The sequence below is a fragment of the Episyrphus balteatus genome, chromosome 2 (genome assembly GCF_945859705.1).
Source record: "Episyrphus balteatus chromosome 2, idEpiBalt1.1, whole genome shotgun sequence".
Taxonomy (NCBI): Eukaryota; Metazoa; Arthropoda; class Insecta; order Diptera; family Syrphidae; genus Episyrphus; species Episyrphus balteatus.
The window spans coordinates 36,802,940-36,821,444 of NC_079135.1; the positions used below are offsets into that span (position 1 = coordinate 36,802,940).

Genomic DNA, 18,505 nt, shown 5'->3' on the forward strand with positions numbered 1-18,505 from the left:
TTTCATCCTTTTTTACTTGGGTACAAAAACATGAAAACAAATCGTGTATTGATATTGAATGAGTTTAGTAGTTTTAGTCAGGACTCATAAGGACCAAGACTTTCATTTCCAGGCAACGCAATATAAATTTAATTTGCAGAGCAACAAAATGAATAAACTGTTAGATCAATAAATTCATTAATCTTTTTACTTCAGAAGAAAGTGCATAACATTATTGAAATAAGAATTTGAAATATAAAAATCTTTAAGCCATGGAAGTAATGGAAGAAGGAAATTTAATGGACAGAGTTCCAATTCTTTTACAAAGAGATTTTCAATACTATCAGGTATAAATGCCAATTTGAAAGTTTTTCCTTCTGTTACACGATTATTATGATGCTTACATAAGGAACACCAAAGTGTCCTTCAGGAACCTATTTGCCCGGGAGTTGTTGGAGGCAAATTGGATTTTCCGCGTTTTGCTTCCTTTGCTGCAATTAAAATAGTCATATGGTAAATGTGTTCATTCCCATGGAATAAAAATTCTAATTGTACCTAACAATAAAAACTGTCTTCAAAGGTGGGAAGAAGAATTCTTCGCTGCATATCGAAAGCATTCCGGCTTATTGCATAGTGAAGCTGAAATGAATGCTGATGCTGATGTAAGTTTCTCTTAATGTTGAAAGTTATGAAAAGTAATAGATGTTTTATTATAATAGTCCTCTCCAGTTGTAGTCAAGAATTCAGATCCTGATAAATTCGTGAATTTGGTCACTAAATCAGCCGACCTCTTGCTAGAGCATTTGCATGTCCTTACTCAAGAATCATTAGATCATGCAGATTTGTCTGTACTGACAGCAACTATAGGTGCTGCAGCATTAATTAAAAACTGCTTGAAAATATATCTATCAGCTGCAACTACGAAGCATTGTCCTCCAAGAGGTGATGAAAAGGGTGGATCCCTAAAGGTATCTAAACTTTCAATGAAATTTTATTAACATACATTCATCACAGTGTCTTCATGTAATTTATTCATTATTCACATTTTATAAACAAAAAAAACGAATAAAATAAAAAACAGATATCGTATAAAGAATATTCCCAAATGGCGGAAGCACTTGCCGAACGTCTACTAGATCTCCATTGTCGTATTCTTTTACTCTACATCGTTCAAGATGCTGACTGCTTGCATTGGGAGGATGAACAGCCGTTCTTTGAATCCGAAAGAGGCTCTTATACTATACAAATGTGGTGGCACTACATGAGGGGCACCAAGGATGATCTATGGAATTCTGTACCCCCAAAGATGGCTCAACGCATTTTTGCTGGAATGCTTAACGAGACGCTAAGTGTTTTAACAGTTCGTTACTCGCATGTACACACTTCAATAATGTTAACGCACATGAATGCCTACCTTTAATTTAAAAAAATATGTTTTTTTTTCCATTTTTTGTATTTTCAATTTACACCTCAGATAATAACAAGCACAGCACGGTCTCAATTGCATTTGGTTGATATATGCAACTTGCTGTTTTGCATATCTGAGCTTTTGCCTCATGTAAGTGAAAGTGGAGAGGCATATGTTGGTAAGTTGATGATGTAAATGTGTAAAAGTATACATACGATGGTGTATAAAAATTGGTGTCAAATTGCTTTTTTTTTTGAGTTAATATTTTTGCAGTTAATAGGATTATTTAAATTAAGTGATATCTGGTTAAAGTTAGTTTAGATGATGTAAAAGAATGTTAGGGGATGTTAAACGAATTTTGGATGCAACATGTTACGAGTAGGTACTTTAAAGCTTTCAGTATTAAAGTTTTAGAAATGAAATTCGAATAACTTAAGAGTAAATAGAGTAAATGTTTAATTTATTAAATGATGGTACTAAAATACTAACACTATTTACTTAAGTAACATTAGTATATTTTTTTTTTCATGTACAAGTCAATTTTATAAATTTCATTAAAAGTTAGGAGTTCTTCATTAAATAAAATGCACGACTGGGTCGCACGAACTTGCTCTTAGAGTTCAAGTTGATTAAATTTTTAAGACTTTTTATATAGAAACTTGGGAAATGTTGGTATATAAAAAACAAAAAAAAAAAATAAAATTAATTTTTCAAAAAAATAAAACAATATCTGAAATCAAATCGCCCCAAAAAACAAGTATGCAGTTTTATTTGATATATAAAGGTGCATTTTTAGAAAAAAAATTTTCAAAATCGTTTGAGCCGTTTTTTAAAAAACTAATTTTTTATAAATAATTTTTTGAAAAAAAAGTTTAAAAATAAAATTGGTATGCCATTTTGTAGAAATCACTAATCAACATCTAAAAATAAAATTTCAAAAAAATTCAATGTCCCGTTTTCAAAAAATTGATTTTTCAAAAAAAAATTTTCAAATTTTTTTAAAAATCCAAAAATTATTTTTTTCAAATTTTATTTTTGGCTTATGTTTAAATTATATAAATGCTTTTGTATAAAAAATTTCGTTGAAATACAATAAGTAGTTTTGCAGAAAATTCGATTTGAAAAAAGCGGTCCTATGGCAGGTACCGTTAATAATGATTTTCAAAAAAAAAATTTTTCTTCGAAAGATAGACCTTGTTAAAAAACTAACACTTGAATTTTTTTATCAAAATCGTTGGAGCCGTTTTTGTGAAATTAAACTTTTCCGAAATTTTTGCATGACAGGTACCGTTATTTTTGGTCCAAAAAAATTAATTCCAAAAACCCCTCTGGAGAGCCTCCAAAAACTGCTACATAGCAAGTTTGGAGTCAATCGGTCCATCCGTTTAGGCTCTTGTTCCTTATACAGACAGACAGGCAGACTGACAGACTGACAGACTGACAGACTGACAGACTGACAGACTGACAGACTGACAGACTGACAGACTGACAGACTGACAGACTGACAGACTGACAGACTGACAGACTGACAGACTGACAGACTGACAGACTGACAGACTGATAGACAGACGGACAGACGGACTTCCGGGACCCACTTTTTTGGGATTGTCTATCATCGTAATGTCATGGAAAAATGTTATCTCAACTTTTTTTTTTTGTACGAATGCATAACTTGATATATAGTACCTATATCGCAAGTAAAAATGAACAAATAAAAACCCCAAAAAGCTTTATTTTCAAGACGCTACAGTCAACTATATTGCCAGTAGAAATTTTTGTCCAAAATTGAAATAAGTTTCTTGGAAAAATTCTAGTCAATTATTCTGATTTACTCAGATTCTGAAACTAAATATTTGATTTTTTTTGTTCAACGTTAATATATTGTATAAATACATTTTTATACAATGCCACACCTGTTACGTTTTTAGTTTTTTATAGAAAACACAGCTTTCGATTTCTAACGTTACATCCATTAGACCCTTTGTGGTGTTACAATACAGGTTAGAAAAATGTAATTTTAGAAATATATTAACAACTTAATACATTAGTCGTTGAAGCTAATAAATACTTTATTTAGTGAATTTTGCACAAACCAGAAACAAAACGTAGCAACTGTGTCACATCCGTTACAATGACAATACATTTTATTAATTTTTTAAAATTTGTTTTCCTAAAAGTTTGTTCTTGTTTATTAGTTTTTGCAAGACTTACAACATTTTTAAATATAGGTTTTTCTTTGAGCATTCTTTATTTTGTTTAAACACTCCCTTTTATTAACTACATAATTTAAATGAAACTTACTAACATTGTAAATATTTGTATAGTACCTAGGTACCTACTTAAATAAAATGCACGACTGGGTCGCACGAACTTGCTCTTAGAGTTAAAGTTGCTTAAATTTTTAAGACTTTTTATATAGAAATTTGGAAAAAAAAACAAAATTCGTTTTTCAAAAAAAAATAAAATAAAATCTGAAATTAAATTGCCCTCCAAAACAAGTATGCAGTTTTGATTGATATATTAACATGCATTTTTAGAAAAAAAATTTTCAAAATCGTTAGAGCCGTTTTTTAAAAAACTAATTTTTTATAAATATTTTTTTGGAAAAAAAGTTTTAAAATAAAATTAGTATGCCATTTGGTAGAAATCACTAATCAACATCTTAAAACAAAATTTCAAAAAAGTTCAATGTCCCGTTTTCGAAAATTTGATTTTTCAAAAAAAAAATTTCAAATTTTTTTTAAAAATCCAAAAATTATTTTTTTCAAAATTTTATTTTTGGCTCATATTTAAATTATATAAATGCTTCTTCACAAAAAGTTTCGTTGAAATCGAATAAGCAGTTTCGGAGATAATCGGATTTGAAAAAAACGGTTCTATGGCAGGTACCGTTAATAATGATTTTCAAAAAAAAATTTTTCTATTGAAAGATAGACTTTGGCTTAAAACTAACATTTGAATTTTTTAAACAAAATCGTTAGAGCCGTTTTTGAGATATTTCAATTTTACTAAAATCGGTATATGACAAGTACCGTTATTTTTGGTCCAAAAAAATTAATTCCAAAAACCCCTCTGGAGAGTCGCCAAATAACGCTACATACCAAGTTTGACGTTAATCGGTCCATCCGTTTAGGCTGTAGCTCCTTATACAGACAGACAGACAGACTGACAGACAGACTGACAGACAGACAGACAGACAGACAGACGGACTTCCGGGACCCACTTTTTTGGCATTGTCTACCATCGTAATGTCATGGAAAAATGTTATCTCAACTTTTTTTTTTTGTACGAATGCATAACTTGATATATAGTACCTATATCGCAAGTAAAAATGAGTGAACCATTTTGATCTTTAAATCCATTCATGTACCCCGTACGCAATGTTTCTTGTGGAAGATTACCATGGTGTAATGGTCAATTCAATAGATCTTCATACATATATTGAGTTTCTGAGTTTGAATACAGGAATTAGGAGTAGGTACTGCTTGTTGCAATTTCAATACATTGACAATATTTGGGAGCTCAGCGCCAAAACGGCCTAACCCCAAAAATTTCGTTTTGAGAAAACGAGTTTAAAGAAAATCATATTTCTGTGGCAATAAGGAAAAACAACATAAGTCAGTTTTTACAACTTTTCAGGAGAGCGTTTTGAAAGTTTGGCTTCCCATTAGAAGTCAATGCTAACGTCATTTTTCTTTTACCTGTAATTCATAAGCCGCTTAAGACAAAAATATGAAAAAAATATGGTAGATAGAATCGCTTATTGTGCATCAGATTTTGTGAAAATCTCAATTTCGACATAAGTTGACTTATGTTGTTATTCCTTGTTGCCACAGATTTTCAGGGTTTCTTTCTTATTTAATTCTTGGTTTGTATTTTTTTTTAGTTAGGAGTGTTGGCTATACTTTTGGGCTAAGGTCTGATATTTTTTTTATTCCGAAACTACATTTGTTATAAATGATTTGGGCAATTTTGTCGCCGAAGCCAAAATGGCGTCCACTAGAGTGACAAAAGTTTTTGGCTCTAATTTTAACTCTATTTAATATAATTTAATGGGAATGTATTTTTATATCAGTTTGATTTTTTTGAAAATGTGGGCTAGGCCGTTTTAGTTCTGAGCGCCTCATTTATTATTGTCAATTGTTCTCAATGAGCTTGTTGGGTCTTAAATTTAAAGTCAAGTTTTGGAAACGACCTCGGTGGGCAGTTGAAAAATTTTTATTTTTGTGATAAATTTGGCAAAATATACAAATTTTGTTTTTTTTTTTCAAGGAGGACTTTCAAAAGATCTTGGACTATTACAGCCCCAATCTTAGAACTACACATGAACAAATCTAAGGCAAGCTTTTCGGTAAAAACTGTTAATTTCGGAATGACTTGGTAAAAGACGTTGGCTCATTGTCGAAGTCTTTCAAAAAAAAGTTAAAAATCAGTTAGGCCACTATGACACCCAATCTCATTATGTATGTGTATTGTGTATGTACTGCCCATAATCTCGTAAAGGCCGTAACTACATTTTTCACATTTCTGAGTTATAAAGAGAAAAACTAAATCGCTTACCGCATTTTGTATACCTAAAGAAATTAAAAAAATTCAAAAAATATTTTGAAACAAAACCCCTAACTCCAAATATGCAAAAAAAAATCAAAATCGAAGTATACGAGTCCACAGTAAAATGTAGTACAAGTATCCTTTGAAAGGTTTTTGAATTTTATGTAGGAAATGTTCAAGGTAATAAGAAAGTTAAAGTGCAATAACAACGTAGTTTTTTTTATAATTTCGGATACAAAAACAACTTATACACTTAAATAAATTGTATATAACATTCAAAATTGTATTAATGGTATGATGTAATTTACTTGTCCGTTATTTTTTCGCAGCACTTTGTATTTATATTTTCTTCGACTTTATATTATAAGCATGTTAAGTCTATATATGTATGTAAGTTTATTCAATTTTTTTTCTTTTATTTTTATTTAAATCAAACAGGACTCCAAATTACTAACCAGAGCATTATTATACGAGATATCCATGCAAAGTGTCGAGAGCTCTTTTATTGTCTACTGCTTCGAGGAGCGCCTCTTGGGGTGCTTTCAAAGGTTTTTAAAATTTGAATTTTTTCGTATTCCTACCTACATATATATGTACATTCATTTGTATATTCGTTCATATAACTCGTACACATTCAAATTAAAAATTGTTGGTTCATATTTTTCTTTCTTAAGGTTTTTCGCAAGGGCTTGGCAAATATGGAAATGTTTTCATCGCGCAAAGGTTTACCAAGTGCTTGGATTATTTTTGTTCTACCTAGATTATTCCCAAAAGATCACTCCAGTCAATGGGTCACTGAATTTTTTGATTTGAATGCGAACACTGCTATTGCTTTGGAATTGAAAGTTCTATTGGCATTTCCAGAGGCGGATTGGTCTTTTCTGGTAAAAGTAAGTACAAGTAAAATAAAATGCACGACTGGGGTCGCACGTACTTGCTCTTACAGCTCAAAGCACTTTTATGTTAGTCTACTTGTAGATTTTAAAAGCTGGATCTAAGTTAAGAAACAAAACTGATATTGGGGAAGAGCCGACATTTAGGGCAACATTTTGTTAAATGAAAAAATTTTTTTTTTGTTATTTGACTTTTTGAGAAAAAATAAAAATGCAGTTTTATTGCCACTGCTTTAAATATTACGTATACAAAGTTTAATCAAAATCGTTAGAGCCGTTTTTGAGAAATTCGTAATATCGTATTTTTTTGTATGGGAGGTATACGTTCTAAACGAGATATAAAAAAACAAAAAAAAAACAACTTTCAGAATTCCATAAAAATCCATCTGTACCAAATTTGAAGAAAATCCATCCACCCGTTTAGGCTGTGGAAATGTGTACAGATGGACGCACAACCGCACAGACGCACAGACGCACAGACGCACAGACGCACAGACGTACAGACGTACAGACGCACGGACGGAATTGCGAGACCCACTTTTTCGGAATTCTCCATCATCGTAATGTTGGTTTTGATTAAAACCTCAATTTTTTTTTCGACACGAAACCAATACTTGCCCTATAGAGCAAGTAAAAATAATTAATATCCGTTTTGAAACGTACATATGTAGGGGAGAGTGGGGCAGTTTTGAACACTTTTTGCTTTCACTACTGCTTGAACGAAATATGTTCGTTTTCTTGATCTGTAAAGTTTACTAACATTGAACAGTAACATTGAACTTCGATTTCAAAGAACATTTGGTTAGTTAAACAAATTATTTATATTGAATTTTGATGTTTTAAAAATATAGGCTCTTATGTTCAAAAGTGCCCCATGTATGGGGCAGTTTTGAACATGGAAGGGGCACTTTTGAACAGCAGTATTAGTTTCGTTGTAATGAATAAATAATACTTATCTTTTTATTAGTTTTTTAATAAGAACATACAAAAACTCCAAATTGATTATTATATCATATTCAATTAACCAACAAATAATAAAAACTCAGAAAAAAATAAAATTAAAATTTAAATTATAGTTATCAGTTTATCACATTTATAAGTTCAAAAGAAAAACAAAAACCAAGAAAAATTCATTTAAAATATATCTTAGAAAAATGGTATTCATACCATTTATGCTTCTCAGAGTAAAATAGATTTATTTCAATATATATATAGACATTAAATCCAAATGTTAACAAAGCGGATGTTCTTCATGTACCAGGAGCATTAATTGGTGTAGGTAGCTTGACTTTAATTTCTATAACGCCTAAGAGGTATATAATCGAGTTCTCATCGAGAACAGTCTAGCAGAACTTGAAGAATTCAGGCATTTTTTTAAATCCTCAAGTATGGCGTACATATTCCCATTTTTTCTTTAATTTTGCTCACAAATGCTAGTTTCATTATTTTTTTTTATAAGAACATTACGATTTATTAAATAAAACACATTCAAGTGTCCTTAAAATGTCTGATACAAACTACTCGCGCGGTTTCGAAAATGTTCAAAAGTGCCCCACCATACTTGTTCAAAACTGCCCCAACTGTGTCAACGACATAATATGTTGAATAAATATTTAACATTAATATATTCATTCAAAAATTCACCGTCAATTAGTTTAAAATTTATTAACCATTAAAAAAAATTATATTGCGTTTTGAAATCACGTACCAATTATTTTTTAAACTCTTACAACTAAAAAACTGAAATAATGCAAAACCACTATAAAAATCACCTTCCACCTATAAATCTGAAAGTCAGCCGAGATAACGATGGAAAGTCATTGACATTTATGGATATCGTGTTGATGGGTTCAAATATCGAAATACTTCTAAAAAAGATTGATATACTAAAATTTTATATGCAGTGTTCAAATGTACCCCGTGTTCAAAACTGCCCCACTCTCCCCTACGTATTTAAAAAAAGATTTAAATCTCTCCATATGTCTCATAACCATACGAAATTCGGCTTACAGTTTTTCAAGTTCATTTGCTTGTCTTTTAATTCTTCTCTTGGTTTAATTAAGCCATATGCAATACAACGTTTTTCCAAATTTATTTCACAATTTTACTAAACCTTGGAATAAGTGTTAAGCTAAGGAATCTTTTTAAGTTTTCCCGTTTTTCTGTTTTATTGTCTTAAAGTTTCTAGGTTAAATTTTCGATCTTTAGTCCTTTTTGAAACTAGAAAACTACATTATGCGGTCCTTCGTGTTTTATAGAATATGGGGATCCCCTGCTGAAGATGTATTTAAGGTTATTTTAGCTTATCATTTAATATCAAAAATCTATTTTTTTCATATTTCACTAAATTTAGAAACTCTTTGGTACTTTCGTTCTTGGGGATAAAATCCATTTTGTCAATTGAATTCAAACTATAAAAGTTAGTTACTTACAAAATCAAAAAATTGACTCCTTTCATTTTATAGATGAAGTTTTAGGTATTGATTGATTATAAGTCATCAGACGAAATTTAAAATCTTTTTTAAACAGATATTTATACTACGGATAATTTAAGGAAAGTCCTACTGTGATGAAAAACCATCGCCAAACAAAAAATTGTTAGAAAATTCCAGTAGCCCTCTTTGCATAGAAGTAAATTTTTTTCGAACGAGTTTAGCAAAAAGTTCTTTACTTCAGCACTTGGCACCTAGAACTTGAAGCGAAGGGGTTTTGTTTGTGTGAAAGCACAAGAAGGAGTTTTGAACTTATTAATTTGGTCAAACTTAAGTTGTAAAGGTTTGCTGGGATAATTGCACCAGTTTACAAAATTATATTTTATTTGCTGTCGATTTTTAAACAAATCGCTTTTTATTTCAAAAGTAGTAAAAAAAAAACCCTTGGTTTTTGCATTTTCATGCATCTCGATCGGTTATATTTCGGAACTCTAAATTTATTTATTGAGTTCCTGAAGTTTGTTGTTCTTTTCTAAGGTTTGTTGCATGTTCATAAGTATTTGTTCTCTGGCTGATCCTCCTATAGTCAAAAGCCACAAATCGTTTCATAGAATCTTATATGCAACACTTAGCAGGAGTAAAACATAAGGCCGCTTTTTTTAAGGTGACCCTATCTCTCTTTCAGCCTTTAAAAAGTTGCTGGGAATTGCTATTTATGTATCTACTATCAGCCTGGGCTTCAATTAATAGCTTACATTTAATATTCATTCCTAATTTTGAATCTGGAAAAGGATGCAAAATTAATTTATTAGCGACAATGCTCTTAGTAAAAAAATTAAAACACCTATCCAAGAAAGTTAAACATTTGAGTATCCTAATAAATAAAATGGTTTACCCAATTCAATAAAAATAAATTACATTATTTTTATGAAAAAAAAAAAAAAAATCATTCAAGAATCGAACTTCAATTCATATAGGTCATCCTTATGCGGGACGCTAAATTATCATCAATAATTCTGCCCCATTTAATGAAATACCTGCCATCACCAGAGAATTTTAAAAATGTTACCAAATGGTCATTTACTCTATCGGAAAATCATGAAAAGTGTTCAGCATTTCTGTGTCGCCAAGAATGTTTCAATCCTGCCGAACTCATCGTTGACGAATTAGGTATCTCTGATGCTGATACATATGCCAACTAAAAATCCATAAGCAAATACAAAATTCATTCATTATTTGCAGACCCAGTTGGACAGACAAATAGTCAAATCGTGCTCTCGTTGACATACATCTTGGTGTCCATTGGAAAAGCAACTGACATCAAAGCATGCCTAATAAGTGCCTTGGAAAATGCTCCACCTAGTTGGTGTGAGTGTCTTGACAAGCGTCAGGTGAGAGATAGTATAATAGTGATTCAAATTGCACAAAATTGTCACGAAGATGGAGATATATGAGTTCTAGGTACATATTTATTGTCTATCATTGAAGGTGTGGAATCAAAAACGCCCACCATGGTTAGAAGCTATCATGCATTTGGTTTATCCTGTCCTCGATTGCATTGTTGAAATGTTGATAGATGCGGTTGAAACTGGAGCAAGCATGTACCAAGCCATGTCACTAGCCTTGACATGTGTATCCGAGATGTACGAATGTATTCCGGAAGGACTTTATAAGGTTGCAGTTCTGTTACAGGACATTATTTCTGTGTCAACGAAGCCCTTGAGTATATCCATCAAAAGTTATACCATTTGAAAGCTGGTGATGAATTTTGATTTTTTTTTTCTCTTTTTTTTAAAGGTGATTCTGTTTTATTGCAATTGGTATTTGGTGCATTGTATACGGAACTTATTAAAAAAGCAGAGACATTCGAGAAGGGTATTTTTATTATAAATGTAATATTGTGTGAATTGTTTTTGCTATGTATAATTGTATTGTTTACAGAGAAGAATGATGCTAAAGCAACTATTTGTTATTCTCTTTCTGAGGCTATTTGTTCACTCGATGAAGATGATAAGCATACGGAACAAATTGATTTGTTTTTAGTTCAAGCTAGGGAAAATATTTTCTACGAAGGAGATTTGCTATCGGAAGGTGGTCTAAGTGGTGCAAGTACGACAAAGGCTGACGATGCAAACGAAAGAAGTGCCTATAGTCCTCCAGTTAATTATCCTTTGGAACTTGATGTCGGAGCAGCCCATTGTATTGCTGAGGTATTGGCAAGTGATATTTTGACATGCAACATTGGAAAACAATCACTTAAGGTAAGTTAGGTATTTGGTAAGTTTTTCATAACCCTAGTACGGTGAAGTTTAAAAAAAGGTTCTGGTTTTTTTATTTGTTCCCTTATAACTTCTAACTCATTATACCTAATTTATCTCACGATGTTTAATTGAAAGCGTTTTAATTGTTCGCTGATGGTTATATGCTTTCTGATAACACATTTAAATGAATACTACACCCTGTCTAGAGGGCATAAGGCCATAAGCTAAACAATTTTTTTTTTTAATATTATCGGTTTTTCTTTTTTGGAGCAGTTAAACAAAGAAAACAATAAATAACAAAAATCAACAAGACAGTGACTCGTTCTTCTAATTTTTCCTTCTTTATCACAGTTGATTTGATTTGGCTTTGTAGGATGGGAAAGCAAAATCAAGTCAATGTGGTTGGAACAAACTCTTCATTTATCCAGGGGCGGATCAATTCACAATTACTGTTCAAAAAGTGTGGGATTTGCGAATAATCCAAATTCATTAGTATTTATCCCGAGCTTATAAAAGTATATTTTCGGAGAAAATTCCGATCAAAATTCAGTCTGATAGTGAAATTATTGACACCGGCGATTCTAATTTTGACATTCTTTTTCGGGTTCGCTTTTCTAGCCATATTATTATTGGATTTTATTAATTTGCTATCCTCCGCTCTCGGAGAAAATTCCGATCAAAATTCAGTCTGATTGCGCTTAGTAGGTACTTCAAATGAATCATTAAAGGATTTGACATTAAGTTCTTCAATAAAAAACACGTGCACTCGAACTTACTTGATTTAAATGCATAAAAAACTCAATGATGTCTTCAATATGTGTATATTGACAACCTGTTGTGGAACGATAATATACTATTAGAACTCTTAGATGTACGTTTTTTGTGCAAATTTGTTTTGAGCTTGAAAATAAAAAAACACACCTGTTATACACTGCTAGCCAGAATTACCGGAACCCTGACAAAAAGTGGTTTAGTTTTTTCATTAATTTAACGTATTTTTTGGATGAGGACTTGTAGCAATTTTTTTTTTCTTGGAAGAAAACTTTTGACTAGGAGGATCAAAAAGACCAAAAAAAGTGATATTTTGCATTGAATAATGGTTTTATTCTAATTTTACCTCAAGGCTCCGTCATAGTTAAGACAAGGGCATTGTCTTCCCTCCGATTGCTCTTAATACTAGGTACATGGCGTGCTGTTATTTAGCCATTGGGTTAATTGGTTTTATGTTCATTAGAGCTTCCCCAAAAGGTTTAAGCATTTATTTTTGTCTCATATATTTTTAGTACGCAGTCTTAATTCTTAAAGACAGCGCGGAAGGCTTTTTACGGTGTAATATCATATTGCTACTTTGCATTAGAAGATAACGGTCTATTTACTTTGGGTAACTAGGACCCAGAATTGTTCTTGATGGAGGTCCTTCACGTGCTACCGAATTTTTAAAGATCCTTTACATGCCTTCGATAACTCTTCCTACAAAGATGTCTGTCAGCCCAAAACCCATTACAGCGCAGCGATTTCAATCAAACTTAGAGTTGTGGATGATTTCAAAAATTTAATTTTTGTACTTAAATGTGTGTGTACTGCTCTAACTATGTATTTATAACAGGACTTTCACAAGAACAATTTTCCAAAATTTTCAAATAAAAACCTGAAATATGAAGAATTGAATATAAAAAACTATCTGTTACATTTAAAACAGAGCATGAGTTGATCAAATAACCAACACTGCTCTTATCTGTTTTGTATTAGATAGACTGCCTCAGTTTATAAACTTTACTCTCTGTTGAATATTTAAATTGCACACTACTTAAAGGCAAATGCCAGTTGCATTCCAACACCACCTCCATCATAATCTCTTGAAATAAATTCTCGTTCTTTCATCCTTGAGTCCATCTTCAATGATCTCAATAAAAATATTAAAAGAGTTTATCCATCCTTAGTTATTATGTAAAAGCATTTACACCCACCAATGTATCAGTATCTCCTTTTAAATGCCACCCACACGCTCTAGGTTTTCTAAGACAAACATAGTTCCTTGATAGTGTCAATATTTACAAGTAAAAAAAAAAAATAAAAAAAAACAATAAATATTTGAAAATGTTTTGCAGGTTGTATACAATTATATAAAAAACAACAAAGATTGGCTATTTCAACAACTCAATATAACTGACACTGAACCCAATGACTTTCAAGCTATCCAAGGTCAAAATATAAAGGAAATAAGACCTTCTATTTTAAAATCAATGTTTTACATAGGCAATACACCTTTTGACCAGGTAAATTATGTCATAATATTCACTGCATTGTGTGTCATAACAAAAATAATAACAATACAAAAAAAGTTATAACTATCAAAATATTTCCTTTTCTAGCTATTGACCGGATCGCTGAGAATAGATTATTCAATGTGGCTGCAAACGCCCATTTCCTTAAACACCGAAAGGGCATGGTTGCACATCGAACGTCGCACTGACTTTCAACCGGAAGAAAAACTGGCACTACCGGAAGTAACCATGGTTGCTGCAATAACAAAACTTTTAAAAAAGAAAAAGGACGACGAACTTTGAGAGTCTCTCATTTAGACAAAAACAAACAAACAAACAAACAAACAAAAAATAAAATTAAAAAAAATAAATTTTTTTAGTCTTTTAAATTTGTACAACACACACATTTTCACACCCACAATCCAGACAAAAAAAAACCGCCTTGTCTGATACAAAAAATAAAAAAAATAGAACCAAAAAAGGGTTAAACTTCGATGGTGGTGTGTAAATCTCAATAATGTTTGGGTTGTTGTACAATGTACATGTTTGTTACTTGTTTAAAAATGTGTCATAGGGGAAAAACCACAAATTATTTTAATCTAGGCAAAACATATCATATCTCAATGTACATAATATGGTTTTATAGCCAGCAAAGGAAAAGTCAAGAATCACCCTGCTTTTCATAAGTTACCCCTTTTCGTTTACAGCTCTACATATGACCCTAAACAACTTAACTTAGGTATAATTCAAATTTTAAATTAATTTTCTCAAAAAGACACCACCAGAAAACATACCAAGAACATATATTAAGATTTTTAAGATTGATTGACATCTCAAAGTCATACTCTTTATCACAGAGAAGGAAGAAAGAAGAAAAAAATTTAAAAAAAAAGAGTACGTATACGCCCCAGTGAACGTAATTAATGAGTTAATGTTATGATGATGCCTGATGTGTTTTTTTCTGCCATTATCTTTATCATACCACCATTCCAAGTCTATACACATATAAGTCTTGCAAATATACACTTCGCATTGGGTATTCATCATTTTATACTCGTTATAAATTTTCCATGCATTCATTTTTGTTGGAGGATGTTATATTAATTTTTCCTTTCGCATCATATCGTAATAATAAAAAGAAGAAAACAATATAAACATCCAAGAAATTTATTTACTTGTGTAATAGGACCGAAAAGTTCAACATTTATGGGGCTACAGATGATGACGATATGAGAATCTGTCTGTATTCATTTTAACCATTGCACAGATGACAGTGTGTGTGTGTGTGAAAGAGCGAGATAGATACTGTATGTGTTTGAAACATACGTTTGAAGCAGCTAAACAAGCAATTTAGGAAACATAACACTTTGTTAGAGATTTACGATTGTTAATGTGGATTTTATAAGTGCTAATCCAACTTTGACCCCAGTTAAGTGGGTAATTTTAAGTTGCAAAGTATAGCAAACAATAATTATATAGGTTGGAACTTAAGTAATCTATTTTCATCAAATAGTGTCTACGCTGCGATTTTCATGAACAAACACAATCAAATGCAAACCTATTTTACGTCATTTTTGTGTCACTGAAAAAAATTGTTATAAAATTCTAATAACTTGCAATAATGGGGTTATAAGTTGAAAAGTAATTAAGCTTACGTTTTCATTTTGTGATTTTTTTATACATATGGTTCTAAAACAATGAATATTATTTTACAAAGATTGTGCATAATTTATGTTATTAAAAAAAAATATACAGGCAAAAGTTGCTTATTGGTACAAATTTAGATAAAAGTTTTTTTCGTGACTGTAGGGAAATTTCTGTAGCAACTTGTTCTTTAGGTTTGTATGAAATAAACAATTAAATTTTAATTTTTTTTATAAGAAAAGTGAGTCGAAATTCAGAGAACTCTCGTAGCTGGCCAGGGAAGGTGCTGTTTTGTTAAAAAAAAACTGAAAAATGTAAAACATTATTTTTTATCATTTAACGATATTTTCTCACTTTAATATTTTAAATCTGTTCTGTAGAGACGACTTACTCTTATAGTTCTAGTTGTTCAAATTTAGAATTTTTTACAAACCTTGGCGAAAAATAAAAACAACATCTTAAATGAATTTGAGCTCCAAAAACAGTATGCAATTTAATTTCTTTTATTAAAATGCATTTTTATAATAAAAATTTTCAAAATCGTTAGAGTCCTTCTTTTAAAAAAAAACTATTTTTTTATTTCAAAATAATAATAATCAATAGATAAAACAAATTGAATCCCCATTTTTGAAAATTTGATGAAAAAAAAAATATAATCGAAAAATTTTTTTTCACAATTTTTATACAAAACAAATTCTTGAAATGGGATCTGTGGCTTGGGAGAAATACAGTATTAAAAAAAAATAGTTAAACGAGGGGACGAATTTCCAAAAATCAAGAATATCTTCTTCTTCTTCCTTTTTCTCGGCGCTGTTATGATCTCGATGTCGAGGGGATCATAACCTTCCCACGTTACTGCTTCACACTAGTGATCCGCCTGTGGGGTTCCCTTGTAAAAAAACTAACTTTTAATTTTTTTTATTTTCATGCAAATGAAAAAAATTTTGCTTTGCAAATATAAAATTGTCTGCATTGAAAAAAAAAAACAATAATTCAATGCAAAATGTATGCATTTTTTTTTTTTTAATATTCGTCGAATTTCTTACAATTTTGACTATTTGAAATAGCTTATGTATGGTCAAATAACCAAAATTTAATGCACAAATTTGGCAGAAATTTTTTTTTTAATGCAAATTATTTGTATTTGCAATACAAATTTTGTTTCCAGTGCAAATTTTGTTCATTTGCAATAAAATTTTTTAAAGCAAAATACTTTTAGTTGCAATATCTTCTTACTTGCGATATAGGTACTATATATCAAGTTATGAATTCGTACAAAAAAAAAGTTGAGATAGCATTTTTCCTTGACATTACGATGGTAGACAATGCCAAAAAAGTGGGTCCCGGAAGTCCGTCTGTCTGTCCGTCTGTCAGTCTGTCTGTCTGTAAACGAAGCTACAGCCTAACCGGATATACCGATTGATGTCAAACTTGGTATGTAGCGTTATTTGGCGACTCTCCAGAGGGGTTTTTGGAATTAATTTTTTTGGACCAAAAATAACAGTACTTGTCGTATACCGATTTTAGTAAAATTGAAATTCCTCAAAAACGGCTCCAACGATTTTGTTTAAAAAATTCAAATGTTAGTTTTAAGCCAAAGTCTATCTTTCAATAGAAAAATTTTTTTTTGAAAATCATTATTAACGGTACCTGCCATAGAACCGTTTTTTTCAAATCCGATTATCTCCGAAACTGCTTATTCGATTTCAACGAAACTTTTTGTGAAGAAGCATTTATATAATTTAAATATGAGCCAAAAATAAAATTTTGAAAAAAATAATTTTTGGATTTTTAAAAAAAATTTGAAATTTTTTTTTTGAAAAATCAAATCTGAACATTTTTGAAAATCTTCTTATAGAAAAAGTTATTGGAGAAATCAAATTGCCTTATCCTTCATTAAATATAGTATGAAGTTTGGCCCCATTACAAATTTGTACCTAAGAAAGTTGACAATATTAAAAACTATTTAATGCTGACATTTTTCATTGACATTATTACTACTTTTTTACTTAAAAAAAAAAAATCAAAATTCGCAGTAAATTAATTTTTTTTAAATTTGTAGAAATTCTATTTGCTGTAACTGATTTTTTCGGGTAAAATCCTTAATTTTTTGAATCCTTCTCATTTGATTCTTTAAAGCTTAAACCTTAAAGTATTATTTGAAAAATTCACTGACCGAAACTGAAGGATGCATTTAATGGTCTAATCCTGCATGGCCATTAAAAAATCGGGGAAATATGACACCTTTGTTCTAACTTTGTTCTAACCTTAAAAGGATAATGATATAAATTATTTTACACCCGCCTGGGGCCATGTCTAAAATCTATACTGGAGTGTTTATGTTATTTATAATTGTCTCAAGGTCCTTACAAAAATTATCATAATTTTTAACTTCCTATTTAGTAGGTTTGACTCATTTAATTCAAACAAAAGAAAATTATAATTAAAAAACTTTTATCTTTCTTCTTAATTAATAAAGTCCTTTATTAAAATAATGAACCAATACTTTATAACTTTAAATAATTTAATCAGTACACCTACAGAGCGTACAACAACTTTCAACCATAATAAAATATGTTCTCGTATTTCAATTTTATCAAAATTCTTTTTATCACCCTAAATATAATAATGAAGCATAACCTTTTTGCTGAAGATAAGGAGATTCGTCCGATTGCTTAGAAAACTTATTATCAAAGCACTTTGAACAAGTTACGGCCCGTACTTCATATGAAAACAGCATCAAAATCAACAACAACAACAAACAAAATATCTTGTTCATGCCGCCAATTTTAAAGGAAATGGTAAAATTTCCTTCTTAGCTGCTATTTTGTTTGTTTGTTGCCGGGAAAACATGAAGCTTTTCTTCTTATTTTTTGTTTGGTTTATGAGTGTGGGCACGAGCAATGAGCACCACAAACAATTTCCCATCAGAAGAGAGCGAGCCAACGACAACGAGAGATGCGCATTATAGGTATTCGTAGGTATAGAAATGTATTTCAACTGAAAAAAAAAATGATATACACTGCCAGAATTTACCATGCCAAGAATCTAGTGTGACAAACATCTACATTCG

At 30.7% G+C, this 18,505-nt stretch overlaps 1 protein-coding gene and 1 long non-coding RNA gene across 2 annotated transcripts; one reads left to right on the forward strand and one right to left on the reverse strand.

Annotated features, from left to right (window-relative positions):
- The first annotated feature begins 221 nt into the window (after positions 1-221).
- On the forward strand, positions 222-14,123 carry LOC129912111 (uncharacterized). Its single transcript, XM_055990232.1, has 15 exons — positions 222-326; positions 389-492; positions 560-641; positions 699-947; positions 1,061-1,354; positions 1,454-1,565; positions 6,377-6,486; positions 6,613-6,828; positions 10,241-10,433; positions 10,506-10,654; positions 10,752-10,986; positions 11,061-11,138; positions 11,205-11,524; positions 13,633-13,800; positions 13,897-14,123. The coding sequence occupies exons 1-15, from the start codon at positions 252-254 to the stop codon at positions 14,089-14,091; spliced, it is 2,580 nt and encodes an 859-aa protein (XP_055846207.1). The 5' UTR covers positions 222-251; the 3' UTR covers positions 14,092-14,123.
- On the reverse strand, positions 13,209-13,636 carry LOC129912113 (uncharacterized). The gene is made up of 2 exons (XR_008771747.1): positions 13,492-13,636; positions 13,209-13,427 (listed from the first exon to the last, which is right to left on the reverse strand). It is a non-coding gene; the product is annotated as an uncharacterized LOC129912113 (long non-coding RNA).
- Positions 14,124-18,505: the final 4,382 nt, after the last annotated feature.

Bases quoted from the DNA above. Each gene is read 5' to 3' on its own strand.
- LOC129912111 (XM_055990232.1), top strand. From the start codon at position 252: ATGGAAGTAATGGAAGAAGGAAATTTAATGGACAGAGTTCCAATTCTT. The intron at 327-388 runs GTATAAATGCCA...TGCTTACATAAG, and splicing joins GAGATTTTCAATACTATCAG to GAACACCAAAGTGTCCTTCA. The intron at 10,434-10,505 runs GTATCTCTGATG...CATTATTTGCAG, and splicing joins ACTCATCGTTGACGAATTAG to ACCCAGTTGGACAGACAAAT.